Here is a 20886-nt window from a genome sequence, read left to right as displayed (position 1 = left end):
ATAGGAATTATAGGAGAAAGAAGTTTCCGTTTCCAGCCAGGTTGAATTGCAGACCAATGACTATAGTAGGGAAATCAAGAAGAACTGGTTTGGCTAAACGCTGACAATCTGCCTTGCAAAAACTTACTAATAATATGCCTTAGGTATTACAAAGTATTATAATAGCAAACAAATCTGAGATTTGATATGTCTCAGTTAAAATCCAATAGCTTCTTCAATGATCTAAGAAAACATTCTTAATTCCATTTAGGTTCATATAAAGGTCTAATGCAGATGAACTTTCCTGAGAACAAAAACTCAAGCAACTTTTGAATAAAACAGATGGAATTACTCACTAAAAGAACATTGACTGTACATAACAGAATTTAAAGTGAATAACAGGTTCAATTTAATATTTCATTAGAGACCAACAAATCACAAAATCTTATTACTTAAAAATTTTAATTTCTAGAAAGTGTAAGCCATATTAAAATTGAAATAATTCTATTGTACAGTACTTGACAATATAATTCAACAGTCTGAAAAGTAAACAAACCACTTAAATCATTTTACTTTCCAAGCTTAACAATGTACAAATTCTTTTGCCCTCCAGGAGGAAGCAAAAATCAACAGTGAAAGTGGAATATATAAGTTAATTCAATGTAAGGTATTTGGACAAAGGGATTTTATTTATTTATTTATTTTTTAAGATTTTATTTATTTGACAGAGAGAGAGATCACAAGTAGGCAGAGAGGCAGGCAGAGAGAGAGGAGGAAGCAGGCTCCCTGCGGAGCAGAGAGCCCGATGCGGGGCTCGATCCCAGGACTCTGAGATCATGACCTGAGCCAAAGGCAGCGGCTTAATCCACTGAGCCACCCAGGCGCCCCGGGATTTTATTTTTTAAAGTAAGCTCTACACCCAACGTGGGGCTTAAACTCACAACCCTGAGATCAAGTCACATTACTGACTGAACCAGCCAAACACCCTTGGCCAAAGGGATTTTTTAAAACTAAGTTTCATCTGGCAATACCCTACAACTACCAGTATGTCCACAGTAGATAGGAATTTAAACCAAACCAATGCAATCTAATCAAATCCACAATTAAAAGAAGTTTTCATTTTATTTTTTGTGAATGAAATAGCAGCCATGGTTTTATCTAATTTGCAAAAGGTATCACCTTCAAAAGAAATTATCTGCCCAATTTGCAAAACAAGAACAGTTATCTTCTGCTGAAAGACTGGAAGCTTTTCAAACTTAGTTCTCTTCCATCTGTGCTGTAACTTCCAAATAAATCAATGGCTCCAGCTAATGTGTGGGCAGTCAAGTACCCTACATGATCATTTCTTCCATGCAATCATCGAATAGCCACCTACAAGATTCTTTGAAACCCTCTATAGTTTCAAAAAGCTGTTTAAAGTCTTGAGGGTACAGATCTGTTATCTTCATGTCTCCATGTTTCCCCATTTCCTTCAATACAGCTGTTGCATTAACTGGACTCAATAACCTGCAAACGAAACACAAAGTCAATCTGCTTAATTCCTTTTTATAATCGCAGTAAATATTTGTAGAGATGGTTTCTATGCCCAATTTAAAATGCTTAACTTAGGGGCGCCTGGGTGGCTCAGTGGGTTAAAGCCTCTGCCTTCGGCTCAGGTCATGATCCCAGAGTCCTGGGATCAAGCCTTGTATCGGCTCTCTGCTCAGCAGGGAACCTGCTTCTTCCTCTCTCTCTGCCTGCCTCTCTGCCTACTTGTGATCTCTGTCTGTCAAATAAATAAACTAGATCTTTAAAAAAAATAAAATAAAATGCTTAACTTATGGATCTTGTTTTAAGAGCTTGCATATAACGTATAGCTTTTATTATCATTTCTAAAGTTTCACGGCTTACCTGTCATGAGAAAAGCAAATTGGGCTTTAAAACATTCTCAATTCTAAAACAACATTCTAGTTAATATTGCCCTTCAAAAGTATTCTGCCTACCTCTTTCATCTGTTAACTCTCTTTGCAAAAACAATCTTAACTCCATTTAGGTCCATGGAATAGTTCAGTCAGTACAAACAGCAGAAACTGGAATCCAGCAGATTTCAAAGAGGGAACAGTTTTTACCTCTTTATGTAATAATTACTGGTGAATAAATTATAAAGCAGAAAACTACCTTACTTATTAGCCTGGCAAGAAACCATCGGTGAGCCTCTGACAATAACAAATGAACAAGTTTCATATGTTGGTGGAAACTATTTCCAATACTTTGTGATTTTGAATGGAATCCTGGTCACGGGTGTAAACATGCTTTCAATTCAGAGATCACCAAGGGAATTTTTAACAAATTTTCACCAGTTTACCATATTTACTGCTTAATTTCCTATAGTCTTTTATTTTTAAGGTAGGCTCCCCGCAGAGCTTGAACTCACAGCCCCGAGATCAAGACATGAGCTGAAGTCGAGTCAGATGCTCAACTGACTGAGCCACCCAAGTGCCCCTAATTTCCTATATTCTTGATATTTTCATGAAAATATCAAGAATATAGGAAATTAGGGGCACTTGGGTGGCTCAGTCAGTTGAGCATCTGACTCTTGATGGATGGCTCAGTCGTTACGTGTCTGCCTTCGGCTTAGGTCATGATCCCAGGGTCCTGGGATTGAGCCCCACTCCGTGCTCCCTCCTCAGCAGGAAGCTTGCTTCTCTCTCTCCTACTGCCCCTGATTACGTTCCCTCTCTCACTGTATCTCTTTCTGCCAAATAAATAAAATCCTTAAAAAACAGGGGCACCTGGGTGGCTCAGTGGGTTAAAGCCTCTGCCTTCAGCCCAGGTCATGATCCCAGGGTCCTGGGATCAAGCCCCATATCGGGCTCTCTGCTCAGCAGGGAGCCTGCTTCCCCCACTCTCTCTCTACCTGCCTCCCTGCCTGCTTGTGATCTCTGTCAAATAAATAAATAAAATCTTTAAAAAAAAAAAAACACCAAAAAAAAAAACACAAAAGCAAAACAGTCACTACCACAAGGTAACAAGATAAAAAGTAGTTTACTTTTACTGGTCTACTGCCATGTTTAACATTTATTTTTCCACAAATATTTTTCAATCAACAGCTCATTCAGAGTCTCACCCGTCCTCTGACAGTTCTTCGAATGACCATGGAATGCTGATTCCAAGGCATCATGCATAACCTACAGAACTGTACCCATCAGCCTCATGGAAAAGTTATGTAGATATTAAGGAGGCAGTAACAGCTATAATTCTACGAAGCTTTAGGCAGAAACGTAAAATCTGGTCCAGGACAGGAGGATTAGGGAGGTAGAATAATCTGTGCCTGCTTTGGTTAGGAAATAAAACCACGAGGGACAGACAGCGAGGAAAGGTAGATGGTGGGTTTGCCAGCACTGCTGCGGCCCCCCACCCCCGGTCACCGGCAAGCAGCCAGTTCTCCATGTCAGTCAGTCCTGGACATACACTAACAAAGAGAAAAGTACTGGTAGACATCCCTAGTTGTTTTTTCAAAGGAAAAAATAATTAAGCTAAGGAGACTATATGGAAAACTCAATTTTATTTTTCCTAAAATGTGCACCAGGGAAGGAAGTGTTGTGAAGAAACAGATGAGTGAAAACATGGTACCTCACTCTGTTACTCAAGATATACAAGATCCAGAAGATAGACCTCTAACACGAAAGTATGATTCTTTTTTTTTTTTTTTTAAAGATTTTATTTATTTGACAGAGATCACAAGTAGGCAAAGAGGCAGGCAGAGAGAGAGGAAGGGAAGCAGGCTCCCCGCTGAGCAGAGAGCCCGATGCGGGGCTCGATCCCAGGACTCTGAGATCATGACCTGAGCTGAAGGCAGAGGCCTCAACCCACTGAGCCACCCAGGCGCCCCCATGAAAGTATGATTCTTAACCCACTGAGCCACCCAGGCGCCCCATGAAAGTATGATTCTTAAATTGCTTTTATACTTGCTTTTATTCTTCTTACTTACTGTAAATGGTCCATTAGTCTGAAATTGCGCTTCATAAAACACTGCTTTAACATGTGAAAAAATATATCATAGTTAACAGATGTTAAATTTTCTGTAAATAAATTCTGAAGAGGAGTCAGTTGAATTAAACACATGTTTTCTCCTACTTGTTTATGTGTTTGTGCTAATGGAATCTGGAAAGAGAAAAAAATAGTGTTAGTCATAAAATACTACCAGAGCAAGAGGGGGTTCGCTTACTCATTCAAGCTAGTTGTTGGAAGGGGCAATGACCATACACTCTGAGTGCTTCTGTACACTCTTGCTGGGTGTGCCTAGAATGCAAGGCCCTAAGCACTGTTCACCTGGGCAGTTTCTCTGGGTTGTCTGCAGCAAGCCACCATGAGGGGTGAGAGAATGGCTCTATCCAGAACAAAGAGAAGCTTGCTTCATGTTTGCTATAAAAGAAGTGGGTCCCCCCAGCTCTGTTTCAAAGCGTCAATGCAAGCCCCAGCATGTACACCATCAACTGAGGAACATCACGTTACCCCATGGGAGGTGGGGGCAGTAAAGTCCTTTGTGTGATCCAGGAGTCCACCTTCAGGCAGTATCCATGGAAGAGCAACAGCTTATTAACTTTGAAGAAGGGTAAAATCAAATCCCAACCAGTACACTAACACGTACTGAATTTCTTCTATATTTGAGACACAACACCAGATCCGAAGGATAAAAAGGCATTATTGACTTATAATTTTCCCTCGGATATTTAAAAAACTATGGGGTTACGAACTATGGTTCATGGCCTGCCTGTTTTTGTATAGTCTGGATCTAAGAATGGTTTTTACTTTTGCAAATCATTGTTTAAAAAAAACAAAAACAAACAAAAAAAAAAACCAAAAAGCAAAAACAAAGAATAGGACAGAGACTATTATGTGGGCTACAAAGAATAAAACATTTGCTGCTCGGCCTTTTACTGAGAAAGTCAGCCACCTGCTCTAGTATACCATATTTGCATTTCTTTAAAAGCACATGCCTTAACGTAAGGTTAAGATGTCTTTTCCCTCAGAAATTATCCCTCAGAAAGCACAGAGGCCTTATGTTAAGTCCTTTGGAAATCTCATATATTAGGTAGTGATCCCTTATTTACTTCTCTAACTACATATACACACACATATGTATGTACATACACATTTTTTTAATATATATACTCTCTTTGGAAGGCCTACTGCCTGGAAAAGGAAACTTTCAGTAATTTTCATTTCTAGTTTTGGATGCCTACAGTTGAAGGAATTGGTTTAAAAAAAAAAGGAAGGTAATGAAATTCAAAAAATATTTAGTAATTATTAATAAGAGAGGGAGATAACCTCATACCACAAAGAGTTGTATGTTGTCGTTAATAAGAGTTTTGAAGGTGACTTTAAAAAGCAAGCTGGTAGGGGGTACCTGGCTGGCTCAGTTGGTAATGCATGCAATTCTTTGGGGTTGTGAGTTCAAGCCCCAGGCTGGGCAAACCTGGTTATTTAAAAATAAATAAATTAATTAAAAAAAAAAAAAAACGGAAACTGGTAGATAGCTTTGTAGTTACAGATAATAGACTTGATAAATAGGGAAGAAAAAACTGTCTTGGTGTTAAATGGATGGCTATTTGTAGCTTAGGCAAAAAGTTCCAGTGATAAAAATATGGCTTCCAAAAAGTGGAAAATCTGAAACAACTTGAATGGAAATAAGAATAATGTGCTCTGAAAACTTAAATGTCTCAAAGTGTCTGTAGCAATTATGAATCGCTTCTCAGCCTTTTGGCTAAAATCAAGTGTAGCAATTACGAACATGCTGATATCAGAGACACAGGTGGAACATCGGAGTACAATTCACTCAGGAAACATGGCATCTGGTTATCTTCCTTTCATCCCTAAAGTCTATATTTTTAAGTTAGCCAAAAAAACCTTTTTTAGCTTTTGCTCTTGTCAGTGAAAAAAACGATAGTGTGTTATATATAGGAATTTTTACTTTGCGGACATTTGGGTAAGTTCCTAATGGTCTTAAGTCAAAAATTACTCTGGTTCTATTTTGTGAGGCTACAAAAATATGCTTATGGAGAGTGAAATAGAGCTAAAACCTCAGTGATCACAACAATGACCACTGAAAAGTCAGATCATTTTTAAATCGATCGTTTTTTTTTTCTTTTAGTGGGAAGAATGAGAATAAAAACTGAAGTAAGGGGGCACATGGGTGGCTCAGTGGGTTAAAGCCTCTGCCTTCTGCTCAGGTCATGATCCCAGGGTCGTGGGATCAAGACCCACATCGGGCTCTCTGCTCAGCAGGAAGCCTGCTTCCCCCTTTCTCTCTGCCTGCCTCTCTGCCTACTTGTGATCTCTGTCAAATAAATAAATAAAATCTTTAGGAAAAAAAAAAGGGCTTAAAAAAACCCAAAACAAACAAACAAACAAACAAAAACTGAAGTAAGTAGGCAAATGGGGCCTTTCAGACCAAAGTTAAACTTTGGATTGTTTTTTATTATTATAATTTTTTTTTTAGATTTTTATTTATTTATTTATTCGACAGAGAGAGAGAGATCACAAGTAGGTGGAGAGGCAGGCAGAGAGAGAGAGAGAGAGAGAGGAGGAAGTAGGCTCCCTGCTGAACAGAGAGTCCGATGCAGGGCTCGATCCCAGGACCCTGAGATCATGACCTGAGCCGAAGGCAGAGGCTTAACCCACTGAGCCACCCAGGCGTTCCTGGATTGTTTTTTAAAATTCAGCTACTTCATTCCAATTTTGCTACGAGTCCACCTGATATAAAGTAAACAGAGATCACTTTATAATATCATCACTTTGGTTCTATAAAAAGGGGAAAACAGAAACAAAAGCCCCAACCTCTGGGTAAGAAATAAGACATACCGGTTTATGAACTCAATCATTATCAACAGTAATACAACAGACCTCTGACTTTTAAAATTACATCTTTAGTTTATCAAATTAGATGAACATTGTATTAGATGACTGTATTTTCCAAAATTGGGATGTATCTTCATTTTAAGAGATAGAGATGGAAGTCAAATTCTGTTTAAGCCTATTACTCTAGTATCCGCTGTATAATCAGCTGAAAATTACAACTCTCCTCCAAAATAATTTGAATTTATTAAAAGCAGTAAGGTATGTTTGAAAGAACATTTCCAAATATTGTTAAAATAAACATTTAAATAAATACAGAATACCAGATAATCTTAAAAAAATAACCAGGATGTTCCATTTAGAGGGAAAAGAAAAGGGTATTCATTCTTACCTTATTCTTCATCTTTTCCTGTCCCCCACTGTGGCGGTATACACCAAATGAGGACCAAGGCTCCTTGAGGGAAGGTAAACAAAACCAAAAACATTTTAGTTCTCTCCGAAGTGCCCTGAATTATTACTGCCTCTAAACAACAGAATGAATTCAAGTCACCATTCTAACCAGACTTAAGAAAAACAACATGGGATAGTTAAATCATAAACTTTTCTCTTCTCTCTTTCTCTCTTTCTTTGACAGAGAGGGAGATCACAAGTAGGCAGAGAGGCAGGCAGAGTGGGTGGGGGAAGGAGGATCTCTGCGGAGTAGAGATCCCAATGTGGGGCTCAATCCCAGGACCCTGAGATTACGATCTAAGCCGATGGCAGAGGCTCAACCCACTTAGCCACCCAGATGTCCCTTCCTCTTTTTTTTTTTTAAGATAAATAGAGGAGAATCAAAGGGCTATCCTGACATTGCTAATCTCTTACTTACTTAGATAGAGTATTATCCTTAATATAATTACACAAATAGGTCCTTAACTTGGCTTAACAGCTAAGATCTCCATATTTTCATAATCAGCTTAGGAGCCATCAGATCAACACTGACATTAATGAATGGCAAAAGTCAACACTGGGCCTTTGAAAATAAATACTACAGAACAAAAAAAGAGAAGACTCTCCAGAAAGCTAAAGTCCTCAGGAGTCCTTTAGGAAGAAACTAGCCTACAGACATAAGGAGAGGAGGGAGGCCCAGATAAAAAGCCAAATTAGAGATCCATAAGGTAATAAAGGATGAGGGACACCAAGAATGGCAGTACCAACGTTACGTCGTACAAATGCAGGGTCAGTGTTGTGAACACAAGTGTGAAAAGATCTGGGAATACAGGAAAACAGTAGAGGCATAACAGATACTAAGGACAAGGAACAGAGAGCCAGTCTAAGAACCTCATGCATTGGAGGAAAAAACACAGAATTGGAACAGAAGCTAAGATCAAACAAGTAACCCTCTAATGACAAAGTATGCACACTGAGGGGCTTAACCGGTTCCTGGACAACAACACTGAAGGGACTACATGGAGATACACATGATGAATTAATTAATTAGTTGATTAATTAATTTTTTAAATATTTTATTTATTTATTTGATAGCGACACAGCGAGAGAGGGAACACAAGCAGGGGGAGTGGGAGAGGGAGAAGCAGACTTTCTGCTGAGTTGGGAGCCTGATGTGGGGCTCAATCCCAGGACTCTGGGATTAAGCAGACGCTTAATGACTGAGCTACCCAGGTGCCCCTATAGTGAGGTTTTTAACTGGCCACTGAAAACTTAGGAAAAATGTCTAGTGATGAGAGAAAAAAAACCCTTGTATTAGCTATTAAGTGAAAAACAGTAAGATACAAAATAATATAATCTTTACTATTTAAAGAAAAAAACCAAAACAAAACAAAGGAAAAATAAAAGGCTAAAATAGGCCACAAATGTCAATAGTGACCTCTGGGTGGTGGAATTGTAGTGATGAGTCTTTAAAATTCTTTTCTTCTTTCCCTCTCTCTTTCTTTCTTGTCTCAAATTTTTATAATGAGCATATATTAATTTTATAATCAGAGAAAAATATAAACATTTGTGACAAAAACATAAGCACCAAGTTACCTTGCTCTATTATCTTCAACAGCTGGGACAAATAATAAAATTAATTTTTCATTTTTCCCCATTTACTGGTCACAAAAACACAGCATCTTTAAAAAAGAATTAAGTTCAGGGGCTAGGGGGATTGGGTAACTGGGTGATGGGCATTAAGGAAGACACGTGATGTAATGAGCACTGGGTGTTTTATATAACTGAAGAATCACTGAACTCTACCTCTGAAACTAATAATATACTCTAAGTTAATTAACTGAATTTAAATAAAATAAAATTTAAAAAATAAATAATAAAAAAAATAAAAATCAAGTTCTCTTTTGCAATTCAGAAGGATTTTACTCACCACATGCAGAAGTTTAATCTTACAAGCTACTTGCCAGAGCACACTTAATGCTTGATACAAGTGTGGATTTCGGGGATCTGCCACCAGTTTCTAGTAAAAGGAAAATAAAAGTTACATGTTTACATAACCATAAGCAATCAAAATATAATTCTGAATCTTAAAAGTCATATCTTAATAATATTTAGAAATTAAAGAAAATTAGAATTGCAAAATCTTAACTGTAACCATTTCAAAGAAGAGAAAATCTTTTTAAACTTCCATACTGAAATATATCATCATGTACACTTAAAATATAATGTATGTGAGACCGATTTCCTTTAGTCAAACCCCCATCAGGGCAAAATCTTATTAAAGAAAAAAATGAAACAAAAACGTACAATTACTCTGGAGAAGGACAAGTGTAGGTCAGAAGTATGTATCAAGTGGGCTAGTAGATTTTGAGTCAAGAATTATTCAGGCTGACACTTGAAGGACAAGCAGTTTCCTCAGTGAATGAGAACAGGACAGGACAACAAAAATGACACATGAAAAGGTCCATGGTAAAAGCAGCACTACAACATTTCCCCAGTAGCAAGATAAACACTGATGAAGTGTTACCCATTTCTCTTCTCGCAATCTTTTTTTTTTTTTTTAATATTTTATTTATTTGGCAGAGAGAGAGCACGCACAAGCAATGGGAGTGGCAGGCAGAGGGAGAGGGAGAAGCAGGCTCCCCACCGAGCAGGGAGCCCTATGTGGGGCTCGATCCCAGAGCTGAAGGCAGATACTTAACTGCCTGAGCCACCCAGGCGCCTCTTCTCGCAATCCTTCATGTATGTAACGTATGTACAGTCTCAAGGTTCTGAGTTCCCTATGCTTTCCACGGACAGTCACTATTTCTTTACTGTGTCTTGGTGAGTAAATCACCCTTTCATTTCTTGTTCCACTACCCTAACCCGTAACTCCTACATACAAAGAAGCATCTCATGTTACCATGGTTTAGAAGATTGATAATGTGAAGCATTCTGAGCAGAAAAGAAACATTACTCTCAAGACACTTTATAAAGAACTTCAGAAGGCTCTTTAATTTCAGAGAGTAGAGTCTAAAAAACTCTAAATATCCCTGTTAGAATACATGAAATCAGTAAAGTTGCAGGATATAAAAAATCACACAAAAGTCAATCATATTTCTATACACTAACAATGAATAATCTGAAAAGTAAAATTGAGAAAATAACTCCATTGACAACAACATCCAAAAGAGTAAAATCTTAGGAACCAATTTAAACAAGGAGGAGAAAGACTTGTACACTGAAAACTACAAAACACCAAAGAAAAATATTAAACACAAATGGAAAAACAACCTGTGTTCACAGATTGGAAGACTGACCAATGTTAAAGTGTCAGTACTACCCAAAGTGATCGACAGAGTCAATGCAATCCGTATCAAAATCCCAACAATGTTTTTTTCCACAGAAATAGAAAAATCCATCCTAAAATTCATATGGAATCTCAAGAGACACTGAATAGCAATAAAATAGAATGCCCAGAAACAGACCCTCATGTGTATGACTAAATAATGTTTTGACAAGGGTACCAAGGCCATTTGATGGGGGAAAGAACAGTCTTTTCTTTTTCTTTTCTTTTTTTTTTTAAAGATTTTATTTATTTGACAGACAGAGATCACAATTAGGCAGAGAAGCAGGCAGAAAGAGAGAGAGGAGGAAGCAGGCTCCCGGCAGAGCAGAGAGCCCGATGTGGGGCTCGATCCCAGGACTCTGGGATCATGACCTGAGCCGAAGGCAGAGGCTTTAACCCACTGAGCCACCCAGGCGCCCCGAACAGTCTTTTCAACAAAAGATGCTGGGAAAACTGGATACCCATATGCAAAAGAATGAAGTTGGACCCTTACCCAACACCATATAAAAAAAAGTAATTCAAGATGGATCAAAGACCAGAATGTAAGCTAAAATTATAAAACTCTTAGAAGGAAACGTAAGAAAAAAAGGCTTCATGACATTGGATTTGACAGTGATTTCTTAGCTATAACACCAAAGGCACAGGCAACAAAAAGAAAAAATAGACAAACTGGACTTCATCAAAATTAAAAACTTTGGGACTCAAAGGACACAACAGTGTGAAACAGCAACTCATAGATGGGGAGAAAATATATGCAAATCACATATCTGAGCACGGGTTAATACTGAGAATATAGAAATAACTCCTTAAACTCAACAGAAATAAAACAAACAAACAAACAACCCAAAGAAAAGGGCAAAGGACTTTCACAGACATTCCTCCAAAGATGATATACAGTCTATAAGCACATGAAAAGATGTTCAACATCGCCAGTCAAATCAAAGCACTACAACAGGTACTAAAATAAAAAACAAAACCCAAAACAAAACAGGAAACAAGTGTTGGGGAGAGCATGGAGAAACCGAAACTCTCGTGTGTTCCTGGTAGGAATATAAAATGGTACAGACAATATGGAAAACAGGGTGGGTCCTTAAAAAATTACAAAATTTAAAAAAAAATTAAAAATAGTACTGGAGTGCCTGGGTGGCTTAGTAGGCTAAACAAACATCTGCCTTTGGCTCAGGTCATAATCTAGGGGTCCTGGAATCAAGCCCTAAGTTGGGCTCCTTGCTCAGTGGGGGTCTGCTTCTCTCTCTCACACTCTATGTTCTCTCTCTCTCTCCAAAAACAAACAAAAAAAAAAACCCAAAACAAAAAACCTAAAAAAAAAACCTTAAAAAGATTCTCTCTTTCCCCCTGCCTGCATGCTTTCTCACCGCCTCCCCCCCATATAAACAAAATCTTAAAAAAAAAAAAAGTAATGCCATAAGATCCGGTAATTCCACTTCTGGGTATACACTCAAAAGTGAAAGCCGGGACTGGAAGAGGTATTTGCACACCAAAGCTCATGGCAGCATCATTCACAATAACAAGAAAGTAGAAGCAACTCAAATGTCCACTGACAGATGAATGGATAAAGAAAAGATGGTGGGTGTATGTATCTATGTGTATGTGTTTGTGTGTAAAAAATAAATAATGTACACACACACACACATGCATGTATGCAGTGGTGTATTTTTCAGCCTTAAAAAGAAAATGAAATTCTGACACATGCTTTGACCTGGATGGACCATAAAGATTTTATGCTAAACGAAGTCAGTCAGACACTAAGTACAGTATTCTATGATTCCACCTATGCTGAAGTACCTAGAATAGTCAAAGTCATTCAGACAGAAAGTAGGATAACATTTACCAGAGGCTCAGGGGGAGGAGTAATGCTTAATTCAGTATGGGATAGTAAAAATGTGCTGAGAAGAGATAGATAGTGGTACACTTGTATGACAATGTGGACTTAATGCCATGGAACTGTACAGTTAAAAATGGTTAAAACAGTAAATATGTCATGTGTATTTAACCACCAAAAAACCTCGAATCTAAAGAATGCTCTATGAAATTTAAAATCCATCTTAATACTCTCAAATGTCATGAGCTCAAATTAAAGTCATTCAGATTAACACCCCTCAGAGACAGATCACAAAACTCTTTCAAAACAAAAACTTGCATCAAGTACTTGTAATAACGTACCTCATATTCTTTCTCAGTAATAAACATATTTAGTTCTACTCGTCCATAACTATATATAGACGTAGAAGAATACAGGTCATATAAAAGTTTCCAAAGTATCTTTTTCTCATTTTTTGATGGGAAGATTCCAACTACTCTTAATGGGGTATCTGTTAGGAATACAAGCAAAAATATTTGAGTAAACTGTTAAAACGTTTTCCTAAGATCGTATTTTATTGAGTCAGACTAACTTCACAAGCTATATAAAGTCAACAAAAATGACCCCTCGGCATCTTCCCTGGGTAGGGTGCTTGGCCATTCATGGAATTGCTCGGATTCAGTCTATGTGAGGAGAAAACCACAGTCACATGAGAGCACCTGTCCATACACTCTACCACCCAGGCAGGACGCATTACCTTTTGACCAAGGAACTGCTTCTATTCCCAAACGCTGAAAAAGCGTTTCTGAAATCATAATGGGAGGTTTTACTATTCCAAAATTTCTAGGATCCATTTTAAAGAAGTCACAGTAGACCACTTCTAGTTTTCCATTCATTTTTTCCCGCAGGGACTGAAGAGAGACAGAGATAACATGTTTAAAATTGTCAGTGTTAGGGAGACTTTGTACCCACTCAAAGATCTACTTCAAAAAATTTACCCTAAAACTTAAGAGTTAAGAGAAATTAATTAATGCCTGAAAAGCAAAGTACAATATTACTAAGAAAAAGCCCCCAAACCAAAAACCTTCAACAAATTCTCACTTATCCTTTCACTTTCTCTACTTTTTCTCAGTGGCTTCAGCTACTCAAAAAGCGTCCTCGCACTAATCTGATTGCTTAGTGGCAGCCGCCTGGAGTAACAGCGGAGACTGGGAGACCACACCTGGGCCCAGGCAGAGAGCCGCAATCATCTGCTGGCTGTGGCCAGATGCTCCAGAGTAGAGGAAAAAAAATGACAAAAATGTTTTGTCTTTTTTTTTTAAAAGATTTTATTTATTTATTTGACAGACAGAGACCACAAGTAGGCAGAAAGGCAGGCAGAGAAAGGAGGAAGCAGGCTCCCCACTGAGCAGAGAGTCCATACAGGGCTTGATCCCAGCACCCTGGTATCATGACTTTAGCGGAAGGCAGAGGTTTTAACCCACCGAGCCACCCAGGTGCCCCCAAAATGCTAAAAATATTAAAGTGAAATACAGACAGTCCTGTTTTTACTAGAGGAGTTTAATCGGTCCTTTACCAAATGAACCTGGCTACACTCATCGTGTAGGTCACTTTCCCTTTTCCCCTTTATTTTTCATTTATGTTTTCTAAAGGCAGAAGCAACTACAGGAGCACGCTCCTTGTCTGCCATGAGAGAGGTCCGATACACCTCCATCTTTTCACGGCCCTGACGTGCTCATTCTGCTGTAGCACTGGACATCTTCGTAATGAGAGCAAGGGTTAGCTACAGACTCCCTAACCATAATTTGAAGTCACCAAAAAATAAATAAACAAATAAACAGAAGAGGTCAGTGGGACTTAAAATGCATTCTGAGATTCTCATGCACAGAAAATTCTGCTGTTATATATCGAGGTTTCAAGAATTTGCAACTTGAAGTTATGAAATAAAAAACCTAATTTTTATTTTTTAATGTTTATTTATTTTTTAAAAAGATTTTATGTATTTATTTGAAAGAGAGTGCATGCTCATGAGTGGGGGTGGGGGTAGGGGCAGAGGGAGAGGGAGAAATAGACTCCCTGCTGAGCAGGGAGCCCAAAGCTGGGCTCGATCCCGGGACCCCCAGGATCATGACCTGAAAAGCAGGCAGAGGCTTCACCAACAGCCACCCAGGTGCTCCAAAAACCCAATTTTCCTTAAGTGTTTGATTTCAACCTATAAATCTTATTTTATTTTTAAATCTAGTAAATTCTAATCATTTTTATGGAGAGCCTTGAGAAAGACGAGGGAAGGAACAGACTTGAGTTGAAATCATGTACTTTTGGTCCTGTGAAGTTTGAGATGCCTCTTACATGAACCAGAGAATAGGAAATGGAGATGCCAGGTGGGAAGCTGTAGACCTGAATAGGAAGGTTACTGGAGTGGTCCAGGGTAAAGTTATAAATTGGTAAAAATTTTGCTTCTTGGAGGTTATTAAAGCCAGGGTACAGATGAGACCCCCTAAAGAGAAGTACAGAAGACGAGGCCTGAGGATGGAGTAACTCCAGAGTCTCCAGAAAAGCTGGGAATAAGCCAAAAACGTATAGAAGAAAACCAGTGTGGTGTTATGACAGCTAGAGAAAAAGAACACTCAGTTGATGCTTATCTTAAAACAGATTATCTTGAAATTCTTACAAATTGTTCTGTTTGGATAGCAACAAAACAACCTCAGAAGTTATTCAAGAGTCCTATTTTAATCTTTGTAACTAAGAAAAGCTAATGAATTTTGGCTTGATAGAAATGTAAAAGGAATGTATACATTCAGACTTTGTCCCACTCCTATTCTGAAAGTATGTTTTTGTACCTGTTACATACCATGCAGTAATGGGAAAAATGATAAACAGCCAGAACTCCAGAATAATTTAGTTCTTTAATAATAGTGAAATCACATTTAAAAACTCAACTGCATTTAGGATTCAAACCCAAGAAGCACAGGGCACCCGGGTGGCTCAGATGGCTGGGGTCTGCCTTTGCTCAGGTCATGATCTCAGGGTGCTGGGATCAAGTCCCACACTGGGCTCCCTGCTTAGAGGGGTGTCTGCTTCTCACTCTCCCTCTGCTCCCCTGCTTGTGCTCTCTCACTCTCTCTGTCAAATAAATAAATCAAAACAAAACAAAACAAAAAACCAAACAAACAAACCAGGAGGCACAGTTCATCTTATTTAAATTGCAGCAAGAGGGGCACCTGGGTGGCACAGTTGGTCAAGCATGCTCTTGATTAGGGCTCAGGTAATGATCTCTGGGTCATGAGATCAAGCCCCATATTGGGCTCCATGCACAGCCAGGAGTCTGCTTGTGATTCTCTCCCCCTATTCCTCTGCCCCTCCCCCCCCCCCCGCTCTCTCTAAAATAAATAAAATGTTTAAAATAAAAACAAACTGCAACAAGATCCTTTACCAGTGGGCATTAATGTCTCTATTTTATATATGAGACAAACCAAAGTCAAACAGATTAAATTACTTAATTGCCCAAGGGTCCTGAAGGTAGCAGTGATGGCCAGGGCTGACATTCAGCCGGACTTGAAAAGACTGTGTTCCATCTCTGCTGAAATACCACACCATTTGCCACAAAAGCTGAGGGCTCGTCTACTGAACATGCACAGCTCTTTCTGCAACAGTAGTTCTCTTTTTCAAAAAGGAATATATCATGATTTATTATTACAGAACACAATTTGCAAACTTATCTCTAGCACATCCAGATAGGAAAACTGCTCCTGCTTGAAACACTGTTAACGTGGAGCCCCACGAATTTTATTAGAGAGGGTGGGGGTTCTAATGTTAAACAAAAGTTCTGAGTTGAGCATCATCCTTGAAAATTTTTTCGGTTTTTAGGAGCAAAATTCTGGGTGGCTAGAAGCACTGTAGGCTGAGAGCACAGCTTTAAAGCTGTGATTTACAGCCACAAGACTTCTATTTATTTCGTTTTTTAAAAGACTTATTTCAGAGAGAGACATCACATGCAACCATGCATACAAGTAGGGGGAGGGGCACACGGAGAGAGAATCTTCAAGCTGACTCCGCGCTGAGCGAGCAGTCCTACCCAGGGCTTGATCCTACAATCCTGAGTTCACGACTGAAGTCAAAACCAAGAGTTGGACACTTAACTGACTGAGCCACCCAGGCTCCCAACAAAACTTCTACTTAAATGGTTATTTCTCTTTTATTCTGGCAAATAGATGAATTCACATGAAACCTTATCTGAATGGCTTTTCCTTCTGTCATAATGATGGTTAATAAGGGTGGATACCTCCTGAGGGCTGAGCTTAAGTTAGTGCTGAGCGAAGGGGGTGGAGAGTTAGAAAGAAGCTAAAAGCTGGAACTGGAACACAGTCTTAGTTCTAACCAAAGACTGGATTTAATCAGAGATTGATTTGGATGGGGCACCTGGGTGGCTCAGTGGGTTAAAGCCTCTGCCTTCGGCTCAGGTCATGATCCCAGGGTCCTGGGATCGAGCCCCGCATCGGGCTCTCTGCTCGGCAGGGAGCCTGCCTCTCCCTCTCTCTGTGCCTGCCTTTCTGCCTACTTGTGATTTCTGTCTGTAAAATAAAATCTTTAAAAAAAAAAAAAAAGATTGATTTGGAGATTACTCTGCAGTTTCAGAAACATTTATGACGAATACTCCTGTATTTGTTATAGGAAACTTCTGCATGTCATGAACTTTCTAACCCCCATGATTCCATTTTTCATGGAATTATGGATTTCTAATTAACACAGATCTTGATCTTCCAAGAAAGCCAACTACTGTGTTACTGGTAAGAAACTAAATAGACATTTTTTAAAAAGATTTTATTATTTATTTGACATAGAGAAAGACAGCGAGAGCAGGAACACAAGCAGGGGGAGTGGAAGAGGAAGAAGCAAGCTTCCAGCTGAGCAGGGGACCTATGTGGGGTTTGATCCCAGGACTCTGGGATCACAACCTGAGCTGAAGGCAGACCCGCTCAAGGACTGAGCCACCCAGGAGCCAGTAAATAGACAGTTTAATGCTTTTTAATTGTTTTGTGAACATGCAGATTAACCTTCAAACATAGGCCTTGGGGCACTTGGATGGCTTAGTCAGCTGACTGTCCAACTCTTTGATTTCGGCTCAGGTCATGATCTCAGAGTCTTGAGATCAAGCCCTGGCTCAGGCTCCAAGCTGGGCATGGAACCTGGTAAAGATTCTCTCTCTCTCTCTCGCCCCTCAAAAACAAAACCAATCTTTTTTTTTTTTTTTTAAAGATTCTATTTTATTTATTTGACAGAGAGAGAGAGAGAGATCACAAGTAGGCAGAGAGGCAGGCAGAGAGAGAGGAGGAAGCAGGCTCTCTGCGGAGCAGAGAGCCCGATGCGGGGCTCGATCCCAGGACCCTGAGATCATGACCTGAGCCAAAGGCAGCGGCTTAATCCACTGAGCCACCCAGGCGCCCCCAAAACTCATCTTTTTTTAAAAAGATCAAAATAGGGGCACCTGGGTGGCTCAGTGGGTTAAAGCCTCTGCCTTCGGCTCAGGTCATGATCCCAAGGTCCTGGGATCAAGTACCTGCATTGGGCTCTCTGCAGGGCAGGGAGCCTGCTCCCCATCCCCTGCCTACTTGTGATCTGTCAAATAAATAAAATCGTAATAAATAGGTAAATAAATAAAAAGATAAAAATAAAAGCTATTTTGTTTCTAATTCCTAAGGTGAAATTGAAATTACAGATGGCCATGGTGATTAAATCACACTTCATGATCTTTCTTCAATTTTGTGTTCTTTTCTCTTCATGTTTTTTTGGGATTCCAGCAGATTCAGCATCAATTAAATAATCTGGCTAAACCCCTGAATTTCTGGGGCACCTGGTTGGCTCACTTGGTTAAGCACCTGCCTTAGGCTCAGGCCATGATCTCAGGGTCCTGGGATCCAGTCCCACATTGGGCTCCCTGCTCGACTTTCCTTCTCTCTCCCCCCCTGCTTGAGCTCTCTCTCTCTCTCTCAAATGAATAAATAAAATCTTAAAAAAAAATCCTTAGTTCTTTTAAAATCTGTCAGTTGTAGAATAAGAACCATCTAATATGCATCGTTTTATTTAAAAAATAAACAACTGGATTTGGTGGACATTTTCATAATTTTTGGTTGTCATCCTGCACCTTTTTTAGAAGATTTATTTATTTGACAGAGATTGAGAGAGCACAAGCAAGGAGAGCGGCAGGCAGAGGGAAAGGGAGAAGCAGACTCCCCTCCAAGCAGGGAGCTAAATGTGGGGTTCGATCCCAGGACCCTGGGATCATGACCCGAGCCAAAGGCAGATGCTTAACTCGCTAAGCCACCCAGGCGCCCCTTGTCCTGCACTTTTAAATACCATTATATGTGGTTTCAGGAATTTGGCACCGGGAAGTACAAGTTTCCTAAACTGAATCTAGAGACTCAGGACGGAGGGGAAAGAGAAGGGAAGAGGCTGGCAGTGAGACAAGGTATTTCTGCTTCACTGTTAATGCGAACCTGTCTGCCATATAAGCAGGAGAATTCACTGAAAAACCCATTTGGATAATGCTGTCACCACACGCTACTGCATTTGACCATACCAAACCTTTCTTGCCTCTGAAACCCTAAATCCAGAGTTAACATAGTCCTGTCAACCTAGATTCTAAGTTCACAGAAAGCAGAGGCACAGGATACCCTACCAGAGGTAAGGAAACAAGCCTAGAGATGTCAAGTTACACTCTGTTCAAAGTCCCCCAACTAGTCTGCAGCAGAGACAGAATCAGAGAACAAGTCTCAGAACTCCAGTATTTCAGTCATCCAACAAGTACTGATAGCTCTATGATACTAATTATGCTATGTTCTAGTCATGGGCGATAAAATATATTTACAGCAAAGCCCCCCAAAGTGATTCTATAAAAATAAATTGGGTGCTTAATTTTCCTTTCCCTAAATACTCAAAGATAGCCAGCTGAACAATAAATTAGTTTAGAAACTAAAAGTATACCTCCAAATGTGGAAGAAAAGTTCTGTTACTTTCAAGGGCAATCACCTTGGCCTTGCTTTCAAGTAATGCCTGAGTCAGGATTCCAGGACCTAGTGTTATTAACAGAAGGAAAAGTTTATTTGCAAAAGAAACAACTTTTCTCAATATCGACTAGAGTAGATGTTTCACATGTATTACCTAATTCTGATCCTCACAACATTCCCAAAGAAGATACTACACTCATTTACACACAGGAAACCTGGGGATTACATAAAATCATTTGACTCTAACATCACAACTGATAAATGAGGCTGCTTGGCTTTGCATCTATTCTGTCAAAGCCAAAGCCTCTTAATCACAATGTTTTACTGTCTCAGGAAGAACAAAGTTGCCTTTAGCATACCACTTATTCATGGACTCTAACCAGGAAAAGATACTGTCAAACCTAAACAGAACTGACTCAGGTCAAGTCGTGCTCCTTTTAAAAAAAAAAAAAAAAAAAAAAAAAAAAAAGTACTTTTTGCAGGGGCGTCGGGCTGGCTCAGTGGGTGGAGCACGCGACTCTGGGATCTCCTGGTCGTAAGTTCGAGCCCCACGTTGGATATAAAGATTACGTAAGAAATAAAATAAAATCTTTACCAAAAGAAAAAAAAAAAAGCACCTTTCAGAAAGTCTATACGTCTTATGTTCTAGGCATCCTGCTAGGGTCTCTAGGAGGAGTATGTGAAAGATAAAAGTTCTTTGGGGAGGGACTTGCGAGTATTTTGAGAAGACAGTAAAATCTAAGAGCACGTTTTATCAAACGCTGCGTGAAGTGCAAACTGCTGCGGAAATATTTCCTGGTGTCATGACCGGGACCGACCATCCAGGCTGCTTCAAGGGGTCATGTCTTAAACGGGCCCCCACGGGCGGTCGAGGGAAGGTGGCATGAGCGATGAGCTCCACGGAAAGGTAGTCCGCGGCAGACTCACCTGGATTGCACTCCAGGAAAAGCTGGTCAGGGCTTTTCGCTTCTTCCTTCAGGATCCGCACCAAGGTCGCGGCGAGTGTCGGATTGGTTATGTAACTCTTGCGCTCTGAGCGGTACTTGGGCAACCACGAGTTTGAGTCTTTGAGGCCCTGAGGGGGCACCAGCTTCGGCTGGAGGTCAGCCAAGCCCCGGCGGTGCCCCCCGGAGACGCCCCTCCACCTCGTCGCCCCAGACCCCAACACGCAAAAGCGACCAGCACCGGCCAAGGCTGACAGCGCCAGCCGCCGGGGGAGCCCTGCCACCGGCACCGACATCTTCAGCCTCTACGGTCTGTCCCAACGTCACCGGAGACCGTCACACCGCCAGCCGGCTCCGTACAGAGCACCCCACGTGTAACATCTCCCCAAAGCCAGACTAGGCCGGGCGGTGCAAGACACTACAAAGTGCGCATGCGAACGGTCCCTTCTTCTTGCCATTTCTCTCACTTCCGTTTCCGTCCGGGTGAGTCTCCCGGGGACTGTGAGTGGACGGACGAAGAGAGAGACGGACCATCCGGGTTGT

At 40.1% G+C, this 20886-nt stretch overlaps 1 protein-coding gene across 2 annotated transcripts; it reads right to left on the bottom strand.

Moving 5' to 3' along the window:
- Positions 1 to 1082: 1082 nt before the first annotated feature.
- On the bottom strand, positions 1083 to 20805 carry TFB2M (transcription factor B2, mitochondrial). 2 transcript variants are annotated; one of them, XM_045982190.1, is made up of 8 exons: positions 20327 to 20805; positions 19377 to 19465; positions 13153 to 13306; positions 12758 to 12906; positions 9176 to 9265; positions 7208 to 7270; positions 3950 to 4122; positions 1083 to 1485 (listed from the first exon to the last, which is right to left on the bottom strand). In XM_045982190.1, the coding sequence occupies exons 1-8, from the start codon at positions 20637 to 20639 to the stop codon at positions 1311 to 1313; spliced, it is 1206 nt and encodes a 401-aa protein (XP_045838146.1). In that variant the 5' UTR covers positions 20640 to 20805; the 3' UTR covers positions 1083 to 1310. The 2 variants fall into 2 exon arrangements, with proteins under 2 accessions (XP_045838146.1, XP_045838148.1); XM_045982192.1 differs by lacking the exons at positions 12758 to 12906; positions 13153 to 13306.
- Positions 20806 to 20886: the final 81 nt, after the last annotated feature.

This window comes from Meles meles, chromosome 17 (assembly GCF_922984935.1).
Source record: "Meles meles chromosome 17, mMelMel3.1 paternal haplotype, whole genome shotgun sequence".
NCBI lineage: Eukaryota > Metazoa > Chordata > Mammalia > Carnivora > Mustelidae > Meles > Meles meles.
Note: the sequence above shows the minus strand (reverse complement) of the source record. Positions and strands in the feature narration are given on the sequence as shown.

Excerpts from the sequence above, each read along its gene's own strand:
- TFB2M (XM_045982190.1), bottom strand. The coding sequence starts at position 20,639 with ATGTCGGTGCCGGTGGCAGGGCTCCCCCGGCGGCTGGCGCTGTCAGCC. Across the intron at positions 13,307-19,376 it reads CTTTTCTTCCACATTTGGAG|TCCCTGCGGGAAAAAATGAA; the intron begins GTATACTTTTAG and ends GTCTCTCTTCAG. Across the intron at positions 1,486-3,949 it reads AGACTAATGGACCATTTACA|GTTATTGAGTCCAGTTAATG; the intron begins GTAAGTAAGAAG and ends TTTCGTTTGCAG.